This window comes from Panthera tigris, chromosome B2 (genome assembly GCF_018350195.1).
Source record: "Panthera tigris isolate Pti1 chromosome B2, P.tigris_Pti1_mat1.1, whole genome shotgun sequence".
Taxonomy (NCBI): domain Eukaryota; kingdom Metazoa; phylum Chordata; class Mammalia; order Carnivora; family Felidae; genus Panthera; species Panthera tigris.
This window is the reverse complement of record NC_056664.1, coordinates 98,145,553-98,158,739: the sequence shown is the minus strand read 5'-3', so window position 1 is coordinate 98,158,739 and position 13,187 is coordinate 98,145,553. Positions and strand designations below refer to the sequence as shown.

The window sequence follows — 13,187 nt, the reverse complement described above, 5'->3', positions numbered from 1 at the left end:
TCATGAGAGACCCAAAGACAGAGCCACCGGTCAAGCTACCCCCAAAATCCCGACCCCAGGACCTGCAAGGATAACATGTGATTATTGTTGTTTTAATCACTAAATTTTGGAGTTCTTTATTATGAAGCAATAGACAACTAATACAACACATACTTAGTAAAATCGCAGATAGTATAAGGATCTTAACACATTTTTCAATCCATTCCTGACTTATCTGGTACACAGATTAGCCATTAGAATTCTAGAAAAAGTATTAGAACTTTTTACACTTCTCAGCATCATTATATAAACTCTTCATTTGTATATTTTATAAAGTACCTAATATGGAAAAGAATTCAATTTATAGGGGTACCTTGGGGGCTCAGTCGGTTAAGCATCTAACTCTTGATTTTGGCTCAGGTCATGATCTTGCAGTTGGTGAGATCGAGCCCCAAATTGTGCTCTGCACTCACAGTGCAGAGCCTGCTTGGTATTCTCTCTCTCCCTCTCTCTCTCTGTTCCTCTCCTGCTGGCACATGCTCTCTCTCTCTCTCAAAAATAAATAAATTTTTTTAATATTTATTTATTTTGGGGAGAGAGAGAGACAGAGAGTGAGCAGGGGAAGGGCAGAGAGAGAGAGAGAGAGAGAGAGAGAGACACAGAGACAGAGAATCTGAAGCAGGCTCCAAGCTCTGAGCTTTCAGCACAGAACCTGATGGGCTCGAACTCATTAACTGTGAGATCATGACCTGAGCTGAAGCTGGGCACTTAACCAACTGAGCCACCCAGGCGCCCAAAAAATAAATAAACTTAAAAAAAAAAAAGAATTCAACTTAAAAATAACTACATGTATGCATGTTAGGCATTTGATAATTTTTTTTACTATGAGAAGATACTCAGTTGAAAGACATTGTGAGTTTCGGCCGTACAGCACATAATGTCATGCCAAGCCCTGGTCAGATTCCGCAAACGCTACTTCTTCCTTGTGTGCATCACCATAAATTCCTCTATGTAACACGAAAGAGTCACCACAATGTAAGTCACCTACTTGGAAGCCACATACACTGTAGTCCTGGTACAGACCCAGACCTATAAGAAAAAACACTTGGGGTTGCTTTGCTCTGGGTGCTTAATCATCCAGATTTAGATTAACATTCAGATGCCTGAGGTATCTCATACCAGATAGTCTTGGAAGGTAATCAGTGGAGGAAGAAATTTCCACAAGAGTCCAGAAAACAGGCTCATTCATTTTCTCATATCATCTGCATAGAAATATCTTGTTTTTTAATTTCATGAATATATTAAAAGGAATTGAGGAGATAGGTTTTCTTTCTTTTTTTTTATTTTTATTTTTAACGTTTATTTATTTTTGAGACAGGGAGAGACAGCATGAACAGGGGAGGGTCAGAGAGAGAGGGAGACACAGAATCTGAAACAGGCTCCAGGCTCTGAGCTGTCAGCACAGAGCCTGATGCAGGGCTCGAACTCACGGACCACGAGATCATGACCTGAGCCGAAGTCGGATGCCCAACCAACTGAGCCACCCAGGCGCCCCAAGGAGATAGGTTTTCTGACACAGTTCACCACATCTTCTTGAAAGATTTACATGCAACTCCATAAAACTTGGAATTATGCTTTCAAAATTTACATTTGACATACGAATCAACATATTCCATTATTTGCAATTAGGTATAAGAAAATCTGTCATGTATACGTTAAATCTAGCCTCATGCTGCCCAATAGAAATATAATGCAAGTCACATATGTAACTTTAAATTTTCTAGTAGCTACATAAAAGCAAAAAGAAACAAGTGACATTAATTATATTTTACTTAATATACACAGAAGATTATTTTTTAACATGTAATCAGTGCAAACATTTCTGAATGTACTTTGCATTCAGTTTTTCATACTAAGCCTTTGAAATCCATTGTGTATTTTATATTTGCAGCACACCTCAATTTGGATTAGCCACATCTCAAGTGCTCAATAGCCACACATAGCTAATGGCTCCACATCAGTGCAGTTCTAGCCATTTCCTTATTGAATGGACTTCTGGGCTGTTTCCAGTTTTTTACTGTTAAAACCCTTAGCCCCATGTTCCCCTAGCACTCCGAGCACATGACTATCATCTTTTACCACTACATTTTAATGGATAAAATATGTAGACATTGTATCTGTCTCCCTCATTAAACCCCATGCTCCAGGAGGGCAAGGCCATTCCTTATTCTTTGTTTTGGCCTCAGCACTTATCAGAATCCTTGACATCCAATTAAATATTTGTTAACCTAAACCGAATAATAATTTTTTTCTCCTAATTTTTTTTTTTAGAACTAGAAGAGACTGATCCAGAGACTGAAGAGGAGATTGAAGGTGAGGAGTCTGAAGCTCAGGAAGGGTCTGAGGCCCTGGAAGTAGCCGAGGAGACCAGGGGATCCTTACCTGAGGAGCCTGAAGTGCCGGAGGTCCCTGAAACAGAACCTGAATCAGGTCAGACTCTACTGAGGCCATGTCCTTAATTCTACTTATGTCCATCGGGGTATGTGTGTGTGTGCACACGCATGTGTGTATTTGTGTCTTTTCTATGTTAATAAAATGGATGCAGGCTAAGAATGGTGACATGAGCTTCCAGAGAGCAACCATTTAGTCCAAATCACATGGGTTGCAATGTCGTAGAAAGGCCAAATCTTCTCTGCCCTGGTACTGGCACTCAGGAGCAGGGCTAGCTATGTAAAATGTGAGTCTCGTGGTTCAAAAAGCAGGAAAATGTGCCTTTAAATGTACTAAAATATGAAGCTTTTCCTTTTCTTCCACAGACTCTCTCTCAATTTGTCATGGTGCTTTTGGTTTGCTATTTAATCTCATTTTAACTAAATAAAAATTTTAAATTTTATTCATTAGCATGGATTTTACTGTTCATCTTTATGTCGTACAATGCCATATTTAAATGGAAATATAAGGGCATTTAACTCATGTGCAGAGTCACCAAAATTATACAATTTGTATTTTGCAGCTTGTACATGCATATGCATTTCATTCTTAACAGAATACTGTATCAGTTCCATGCATAAAACTAGCTCAGCTTTTTATTTTGCTTCTTAATATGCACATATATTCTATCAACACTCTCCAGCTTTCTAATGATTAAGGGAAGACTGAAAGAAAGGGAACTCTGGGTTGCCCTGTTTTTTCCTTTACCTCTACATCATCCTTTTCAGCCTAAATGTTTAGCTAATACAGGAAAGTAACATGAGTAAGAAAGTTTCCTTGATTATTCATATCTCTTTGAATGCTATCACCTTCTTTCAGTATCTGAAGCAAGTTGTAGTTCAAGGGAAAGCATGGTCTCTCATTGCTGCCAGAGTCCTCCCTCTCCCCCACAACACTCAATCACATGACTCCTTCACAAATAGGTCCCTTAGGATTCTACGCTCATGATGGGGAGTCAGGAATGTTCATGAGAACTTGAGAGCAAGGGATGGGAAACACATATTGTGCATATCTCTACTCGCATGCACTCTCTGTTGTCCCCCTGGAGTCCCTTTTGATTTTGCTTAAAAAAAACAATTCAAAGGTAAAATTACTAAAAATTTCAAAATGACAACCAAAGACCATTAATCTAAGTGTGAGGCCATTCTAAGCAAAAGACATTGTGCAAGTGCACGGGTCACACACTTGTGAGCCAGCCCTGCCTCACAGGTCCAGTTTGGTGGACTAGTGCAGGGCTCTCAGAAGGAGTCTGTGGACAATGCAAGTTACTCTCAGGAGAGTGTCTTAAAGCAGCAAGACAGGGGACCCCACTGTGGTGGGAATGAGGCACATAAATGCTTTCAAGCATGGTTAGTATTGGATTAGAAACTAATCCTACAAACTAAAGGCCTTCAGATACCTGCAGCTACATGCCAGCCTGGAGTAATTAAGGGCTGAGAACCCGCTGTTAGCTGTAAAAGGACCAGGACTAAGAGGAATTTTTACAGTGAGAAATCTCAAGTTCAACATAAATAATTTTTACAATAGGATTGGCATTAGCTTTATGAGACAATAAGTACAAAATCAGATCCCTTGTGCCAAACAGAGGAGCCAGCAGGATGAAACATACAATTTCCTTTTAGGAGTCCCACACCTCTATTGACTTCAGCTCCTACCCAGAAACTTCATTGTTTTCTTCAGTACCTAATCAATTTGACTGATGATTCTTGTACCCACCTACCTTTCACAAGAAGACAGGCCATAAAATACCAAAAGAAAGAAAGGAAACTGACATCCATCAAATATGACATGTCAAACATATCCCTATAATTCCAGTGTCCACAATAGCTCGTAATTAGTATTTACTGATGTTATAGGTCTATGGGACAATTCAGCGTTGTTGCCTTCTATCTGATTAATTCCCCCCAGAGAACCTACTTTGGATGTTCTAAAGCCAGCATCCTATTCTAGTTAGGGTCAGTTCTAGCCCAATTCTAGACAATGTTGACATGACTAGGCTTCTCCAGGGCTGGTTTGCTTCTGTAAAATGGGTCTCTTTGGCCATATTAAACCATATTTTACTTCACAGAGGGGCTTGCATCTGGTTTAACTAGTGATTACTTCTTCTATCTAAGGGTCTCTTTCTTCATAAAATCTTCTCCTCTAAATTACTTAAGGAGGCAATTATGAACACAGCCCAAGTGTCCATTGATAGAAGAATGCATAAAGAAGATATGGTGTGTATACACACACACACATACACACACACACACACACACACACACACACACACAGTGGAATATTATTCATCCATAAAAAAGAATTAAATCTTACCATTTGCAACAACATGGCTGGATCTAGAGGGTATAATGCTAAGCAAAATAAGCCTGTCAGAAAAAAAAATAAATACCATATGATTTCACTCATATGTGGAATTTAAGAAATAAAACAAATGAACAAAGAGGGAAAAAAGAGACAAACCAAAGCACAGAATCTTCACTATAGAGAACAAACTGATCGTTATCAGAGGGGAGATGGGTGAGGGAATGGGTGAAGTAGGGAAGGGGATGAAGAATACAATTATCTTTTTTTTTTTAATTTAAATCCAAGTTAGTTAACATACAGTGTAATAATGATTTCAGGAATAGGATGTAGTGATTCATCAGCTCCTCCCAGTTCTCCTCCCAAAAAGTGCCCTCCTTGATGCCCATCACCCATTTAGCCCATCCCCGCACCCAACACCCCACCAGTAACCCTTAGTTTGTTCTCTGTATTTGAGTCTCTTATTGTTTGTCTCCCTGTTTTTATCTTATTTTTGCTTCCCTTCCCCTATGTTCATCTGTTTTGTTTCTTAAAATTCCACATACGTGTGAAATCATATGATATTTTTCTTTCTCTGAATTATTTCACTTTAACATAATACAGAAGAGTACAATTATCTTGATGAGCACTGAGTAAGGTATGGAATTGTTGAATCACTATATTGTTCACCTGAAATTAGCATAACACTGTATACCAACTACACTGGAATTGAAATAAATATAAATTTTAAACCTAAGTTTCTTATTTTAAAGGCTCCTAAGCTCCACCCAAGTCCTGGTTGAAGCAAGTATAGGATGGAGTTTAGGAATCTATATTTTAATGAACACCTCAGGTGATTCTTATACTTGCTCACAATTGAGAACTGTCATAGGGGAAAAAAAATTAGGCTGAAGAAAAGTTTTATTAATGGTTGCCTTACATCATGGAAAAAGCTCAGTATTGTACTTAGAAAAACCTGGTCCTGAAAACTTACACTCAAGGGTGACTTAGCTGCATACTGTATCCACAGGTCACAGTGAATTGATATATCGAATAGAATATAGACAAGTTGAAATTTAGAAAATGTCTCTCAGACAGTGATCATGGTTCTGATATACTTGACATTAAATTGTGTATTTAAAAATCACTCAGATATCCAGTCAAGTTTGACGTGACATGATAATTATAGGAAACATACAAATAGAAAGATGGGAGAAAATCACCATAGTCCTGCCAGCAAGAAGCAACAAATTTTTAATATTCTGATATATTTCCTTTCAGTTTTCCTAAGCTTGGTATTTTGTTTTGTTTTGACCTGTGACTTGATTGGACTCAAGCCTAAGAGAAAGGTTTTCTCTGGGACATTTCTTTTTTTTTTTTAATGTTTATTTATTTTTGAGAAAGAGAGAGAGACAGAGAGAGACAGAGAGACAGAGTGCAAATGGGGGGAGGGGCAGGGAGACACAGAATCCAAAGCAGGCTCCAGGCTCTGAGCTGTCAGCACAGAGCCTGACGCGGGGCTTGAACCCACGAACCATGAGATCATGACCTGAGCCAAAGTCGGAAGCTTAACCTACCGAGCCACCCAGGCACCCCCATGTTCTTTTTTCTTTTCTGCAGAGATGCTCAGAAGATATTCTTCAATACCATTATGTTTTTTAACTTTGCTAGTATGTGAGCGATTTTTCCTGGAATTCAGTGAGCTCTTTTTATCTTCATACTAGTCTTTGTCTAGCTTAAAATGGTTTTCTTCAATTATACCTTCACTTATTGCTTCAGATTCCTTTTTCAGGATTACTTTTTATTATTTTTGGGTAGTTTCTGTTTCTCAACCACATTAATCTTTTCCCTGATAGTTTTGATGTCTTTTTTCTTTTTCTCTGTATTCTTTGGAAGGTTGTTATCCTCCACCTGAGATTTATTTTCTGCTTCTTTGCCTCTATCCTGCCTCTATCCTGATGCATATTTGAATCTGCTATTGCATTTTACATTTCCTTGCATTGCTTTCTTATTGGAACTAGCTTTCTTGCATTCCTGCCTTTATCTTAGGTTGGTCTCTCTTTTTTGCTTCATGATTCTTATTTCATAAGCTATGTTGTCTTCCTGTGCTTTTTGAGTATACCAAGCATGTATTTTCTAAAATTTACTCTGCTTCATAAAAGAAATCCTTTTCAAAAGCAAATTCTTCATCTAAATCTTTGGTTTAATAACTCTTTCCCTTCACTATAACATCTTTTCAAGGGCCTTGTCATTATGTTGTTGTTGTTGACTTGTCCTTGAATGGAGCAGATTATATCAAGCTCTAGCAGGTAGAGTAGGGAAACCAACAGGAAGAATAGGTGGAATATTTATAAGAATCATCCCCCAATCCACACACATGCTTGTGCATGCACACACACACACACACACACACACACACACATACACACACACACACACACATTTTGCTTTAATGTTTTGCCTGGTACTCTCAGATATAGACCTGAAGGTAAAGTTAATGTGCATTGGCCTAGTTCAAGTGGTGATATTTAGTAAATATTCATCTTATCTGTCTCTCCTGCACTGCGCTGGATCTTCGTCATCTCTATTTCATTCCGTAATTAGCCAGAGAAGCTAAGACAGTTTAGAAGTCCCTGTATGTTCTCGGTGTTCTTCTTATCTTCGTCATGATTTATAATGCTTTTCTTTAGATAAGTGAGCACATTAAAATTAAACATATCACCACCAGACCAGCCCTAGGTTTGTCCTCTTCTATACCCTACTCCCTTGACTATTTTTTTTAATGTTTACTTATTTTTGAGAGACAGAGAGAGACAGAACATGAGTGGGAGGAGGGGCAGAGAGAGACAGGGAGACACAGAATCTGAAGCAGACTCCAGGCTCTGAACTGTCAGCACAGAGCCCGACGCGGGGCTCAAACCCACCATGAGATCATGACCTGAGCCCAAGTCGGATGCTTAACCCACTGGGCCACCCAGGGGCCCCTCCCTTGAGTATTAATTATAGAATTCTTTAGAAAGAGGACCCAACTGTTACTTTAGCTTGGAAGACAGTTTCCAGTGTTACAGAATGGAGCTATATATAGAATATTACATAAATATGTTATATATTTGGTCTACACAAAATTTCCATTTCAGAACTAGGAGAGACTATAAAGTGAGAAGATAAACAACTAGTTCTTCCTTCCTTGAACCATCTCTGCTGTATCTGTATGTGATGCATGTCTTCTAACATCCAGGAAAATAGTGTTCTATCTATATCTTCAATACACGCACAGCTGGAACTTTGATATGTCATTGTCTTTCATTGTCACTTTATGATTTTTTGGTGTATTTTCATGGGTGGATTAAGAAATTAAAAGAAATATCAGGAACTCCTAGTCTGATGCCATGTGAACAGAAGTCTGAATAATATTTAACAACAGTTATCAGTCAGAATTATATGTGCCATGTGTATATTATTTTGGTCAATGTCCTTTTATATATTTTTAAATATTCTTCATTTTTCACTCTATATTATTAAATATTTTATGCCATACTTTACCTGACAGGAACTGTATTTTCACTTAGACATAGTATACACAATTAAACTGTGTTTTGAAATTTTCTTTGTGCCAAAAATTTCATAAAGGAATAGTGTTTTAAAATTCAAACACTAACTATTAGCTTTATTTTTTAAGTATCTGAGCCTGGGGAGGATACTACAGTTGGAACAGACATTTCAAAAGGATCCAAAGAGGCCCTGGAAATTAAAGAATTGTCTGAAACAGGTTAGATTATAAAAGTACTTACTGTGTGAAAGTACTTTTCAAATTCTTTTACAAAGGGCGTAGTCCCTTATTTTAGGCATAGTACCAATTTCCTACTTATTTTTTTCTATGTTGTATACCAGTTGATATGTATTAATTTAGCTTATTACATTAAAAAATATGTAGCCAACTTATAGCACTGTTTTTCATCAAATTTTATTTTATACATTAACAGTTAAAGTTGCTATATGAAATTATTAATAATTATCCAAATAATTTTGATTTTATTAATAATTCACCTAAGCCATTATAAAAAACAAAGCATAATTAAAATATGATTTGTGAGTGTAATATTATTAATTAGAAAACTAAGTTTATTTCTTTCAAATGTTATTAAAATACTATAAAGTATAAATTATTTTCTTAGTATGTCTAAAGATATAATATTTGAAGATTCTTTTTTCTTTCCTTTAACCTTTACTCAAAAGTTGTACTCCCTGAGTTTCCAGAAGATGCTTATCCTGATGTTCCTGAAATGGAGCCAATTAAAGAGAAGGTTAAAAATTTCAACTTTGGCTGGAAACAGCTGGAACCAGCAATCCATGAGTCTTTCATTCAAATTTTAAACTTGGAGATTGCTGACAAAACACCAGAGGAACTACTTCAAAAAGTAGTTGAGATTATGGAAAGTAAGAGCCACAATCATAACATTTATTGTCAAGAGCAGGTAATATTATTAAAAGCACCATGAAAGTTTAAAGTCTTTCTTGATGGTTTAGGAAGTAAAACATTCAGTATATTCAAGGTTGATATTTAAAATATTTAGCAACCTCATCTTGCAGGCACCTGCCAATCATAACAGTTCCGGGGCACAAAGCACTGGCCAAATTGGCCGGTTGTCATTTAAAGAATTTGTGAAGACCTGTTTGCATACACATTTAAACTAAGATCAGTCATTATAATCAGATTTCCTAATCTTTGACTACTTTTTTATGCTAATATCCTTTTATTCTAAAAATATCTTCCCAGAAGTTACGTCTTTTTTTTTTTTTTTTTATAGAACCCTTCCAGTATGCAGGATGGGAGTTAACTGTGGAAGATTATGATGAAGAAACAGAAGACTATCAGGCCTACGCTGAAGCTGAGGAGGAGCTAGAAGAGGAAGAGGAAGAAGAGGAAGAGGTATATGACTCCTTTATTACCTCTCATTCACATTGGTCACATCATTGAAAGTGCACATATCCAGAGTGGTAACTAGCACTTTTGGACCCCAAGAAAACAAGCAGGCATCCTCAATGTTATCAATAAGCATTTTCAACACACTTTGCCTCTACCCACGTTTGCTTGAACCCTGAAATGCCAGGGCTAGTTAGACAATATTTTACACCCATGAAAAAAGAAAGGGGAAATCCTTAAAAAATTTTTTCCACGGAAACATTTATAGGTATTAGAGACAGAAATATTTAACAGAAGTGGGCGTTTTATGTAAAAAACAGATAGCAATGGCCTCTTTGGGAGGCTGCTAGTATGATAATAAGTAGCAGTATTCTCAAGTGGAACAAGTCATTTTCAGGCATTAAACTATTCCCTTAGCAAGAGAATTTTGATAAACATTCTCATTTGATAGCCACACAATTCAGGTATCTATCAATAATAAAATAAGAAGTGATTCTTTTAATTTTAGGTTTTATCAATTCTTTTTTTTTTTTAATTTTTTTTTAACATTTATTCATGTTTGAGAGACAGAGCATGAGTGGGGGAGGGGCAGAGAGAGAGGGAGACACAGAATCCAAAGCAGGTTCCAGACTCTGAGCTGTCAGCACAGAGTCAGATGCGGGGCTCAAACTCACGAACTGTGAGATCATGACCTGAGCCGAAGTCAGACACTCAACCCACTGAGCCACCCAGGAGCCCCATAGGTTTTATCAATTCTTTTGAGGCTCCTAGACCCAGTTCCAACATGAGAGGAGGTCCTCCCCAACACAACACCTAGCAGTTCTCAGACACCAGCAGGGTCTGAGAATTCACTTCAATTCTGATACTGTCTACTTGGAGATTCCAGAGGTTAAGGGTTCAGTCCTAAAGGACTGCTCCCCCCTCCCAACCTAGATGCCAGTCACAGCCCCAGGTTATTTCCCATGCTTCTGACTGACTGGCTACAGATTAGGGGTTCCAATAACCTCCTTAGGTTCAATTACTTTGCTAAAGCAGCACACAGAACTCAGGAAAACACTTACCTACATTTACCAGTTTACTAAAGGATGAGATAAAGAATACAAATCAACAGCCAGATGAAGCAATACATAGGACAAGGTCCTGAACAAAGAAGCTTCTTTCTCTCCTTGTGGAGCTTGGGGCCCTGCTTGGTAGGACACAGAAGCTCTTCTAAAAGAAAAGACCAAAAAGCTGTCCTCATGGATTTTTATGGAGGCTTCATCATATAGTCATGGTTGGCTAAGTCTTTGGCCATTGGCTGATTCAATCTCCATCCCCTCTCCCCCACCCCACTTGGGAAGGTGGGGGATAGAACTGAAATTTCCACCCTTCTAATCGACATGCAATAACCTGGCTGAAACTAAAAATAATTACGTTAAGAGAAAGAAGCCCAACAAAAAAAGAATACATCCTGTATGATTCCATTTACATAAAAATTTAGAAAACTAATTATAGTGCTAGAAAACAGAGCAGTGGTTGCCTGGGAATGGGGCAGGTGGGAGGCAAATAGGAGCAGGAGGGAGAGATTTTACAAAGAAGTGTGAGCAAACTTTTGGTATTCATGAATATATCCATTATCCTAGTTGTGGTGATAGTTTCACAAATGAATACTTGTGTGAAAATTTATCAAATTTTATACTGTAAATATGTGCAGTGTTTTAATGTTAGTTATACCTCAGTCAAGCTGTTAAAAGTATTAATGGTGGTTATATCTCAATGATGAACTTACAAACAATTTTTATTTTTTAAATGTATTATCTGATTTTTTAACACTAGAAATATATAATTTTCACATTAGGAAAAATCAACAACAAAGATATTTCCCTTTTACCAAACAGAAAGTACAAAAAGAAACAATAGTTCTACTGCTACACCAGAGTTCAGGAATCACACCAAGATAGGCCCAAGTGTCTCTCTTTTCTTATCAATCTTGCCTATACTTCACGTGCATTTAAATCTGTGTATTATGTCTTTCTGTATCTGTGGGAAATTAATTATTGCCTCTTTTCCATCTCTTCCTTTTTTTCTTCCATAATACCTAATACTAATTAGGTCTCTTGGATCTATCCTCCAAATATCTGTATCTTTTCCCTCAAATTCTCCAACTCTTTACTTTTTTGTTCATATATTTGTAGATATGTCTTCCATTCATTCTTCTCATTTAAGACATTCACTGGGGTCCTACTGCTGTTATAACTAACTACCACAAAGTTAGTGGCTTAAAATAACAAAATTATCATACAGTTCTCAAGGTTAGTTCTCTGAAATGAATCTTACAGGGCTAAAATCGGTATTAGCTATGTTCCTTCTGATAGAGGAGAAGACTTTTCCTGTCTTTTCCAGCTTCTGGATGCCACCTTCATTCTTTGGTTTATGGCTTCTTCCTCCATCCTCAAAGCACATTATTTCAGCCTCTGCTTTCCATCATGTTATCTCCTCTTCTGCTTTGACCTTCTTGCCTCTCTCTTATAAGGAACTTTGTAATTACATTGGGCCCACTTGGATAATCTTCCCATCTCAACGTCCTTAATCACATATGAGGTTCTCACAGGTTCTGGGGATCTTTGGGGGCCATTTTTCTACCACAAGTGGTCACTCTCCTCTTAGGCTCATTTATGTATTTTGTTGGTGCCCATGAACTCTTTCTACTGTTTATTTGCATTTCTATTAATGTCCTCATCAATTTTCTCCTCAGAGATTGGGTTCTTTCCATCTGTGTTGCAAAGTTTTGTGGTCTATTTGATCTGACTGAACTTTCAGTTAACTAGGCTCCCTTAGATGGGTGGTGGTTTTCTTTCTTCTTTTTCTTTTTGTATTCAGTAGGGTTCAGAACTGTTGCTGGAGTGCTTTAGGTGACAACATTCTCAAAAATTATAAAAGACAAAGTGACTTCTCTCCCCATAGGTCAGGAGTATAGAGGCAGATAGGGCACATATTGATTGCTATGTGTGCCTATGACAAGCCCACGTTACCCAGATTCCTCATACTTGCTCAGATTCAGGTTTGGGGAGGACTCTTCCCACCCATACAACTCCTTCTTGGTCTTCTGTGGACCAGAGAGACCACAGGCACTTCCCTGGTCGTTGCTGATGCTAACATTCCCCAGGAAATCCAGAAACTCAGGAAAACAAAATTCCTCCTAGGACTTAACATCTTAATACTCTGTCTCTCTGATGTTTGTCTCCATGCACTCATCCAGCCCACCATAGTGGTAAATAATGCCATACAGTTCCCTCCCCTAGAATGTTTATGGATACCAGTTGCCTGCCCCAGCAGTTACGTTTAAGAGAAAGGAAGGGAATGTCTTCATATCACCATTTTCCCAGAATCCCTTGTTCCAAGACACTCCACACATTGCCTCTATACACATACCTCACATTCTGTTTCTAAAATTTATTTAGGGATAATTCTGGACCCACCCATTGTAAGGAAAAACTGGAGTCAATGAATGTAAGCCATTTACAATTAACTAAAA

The 13,187-nt window shown here is 37.7% G+C and overlaps 1 protein-coding gene across 4 annotated transcripts in view; it reads left to right on the top strand.

Moving 5' to 3' along the window:
• The window catches only part of AK9 (adenylate kinase 9), a 141,439-nt gene that overhangs the window by 67,625 nt on the left and 60,627 nt on the right, over positions 1 to 13,187 (top strand). For all 4 annotated transcript variants that reach the window (XM_042986929.1, XM_007078737.3, XM_042986928.1 and 1 more), the window contains exons 20-23: positions 2,311 to 2,469; positions 8,429 to 8,518; positions 8,986 to 9,186; positions 9,558 to 9,679. In XM_042986929.1, coding sequence (XP_042842863.1) covers positions 2,311 to 2,469; positions 8,429 to 8,518; positions 8,986 to 9,186; positions 9,558 to 9,679 — 572 coding nt within the window. The remainder of the gene's footprint in view (positions 1 to 2,310; positions 2,470 to 8,428; positions 8,519 to 8,985; positions 9,187 to 9,557; positions 9,680 to 13,187) is intronic.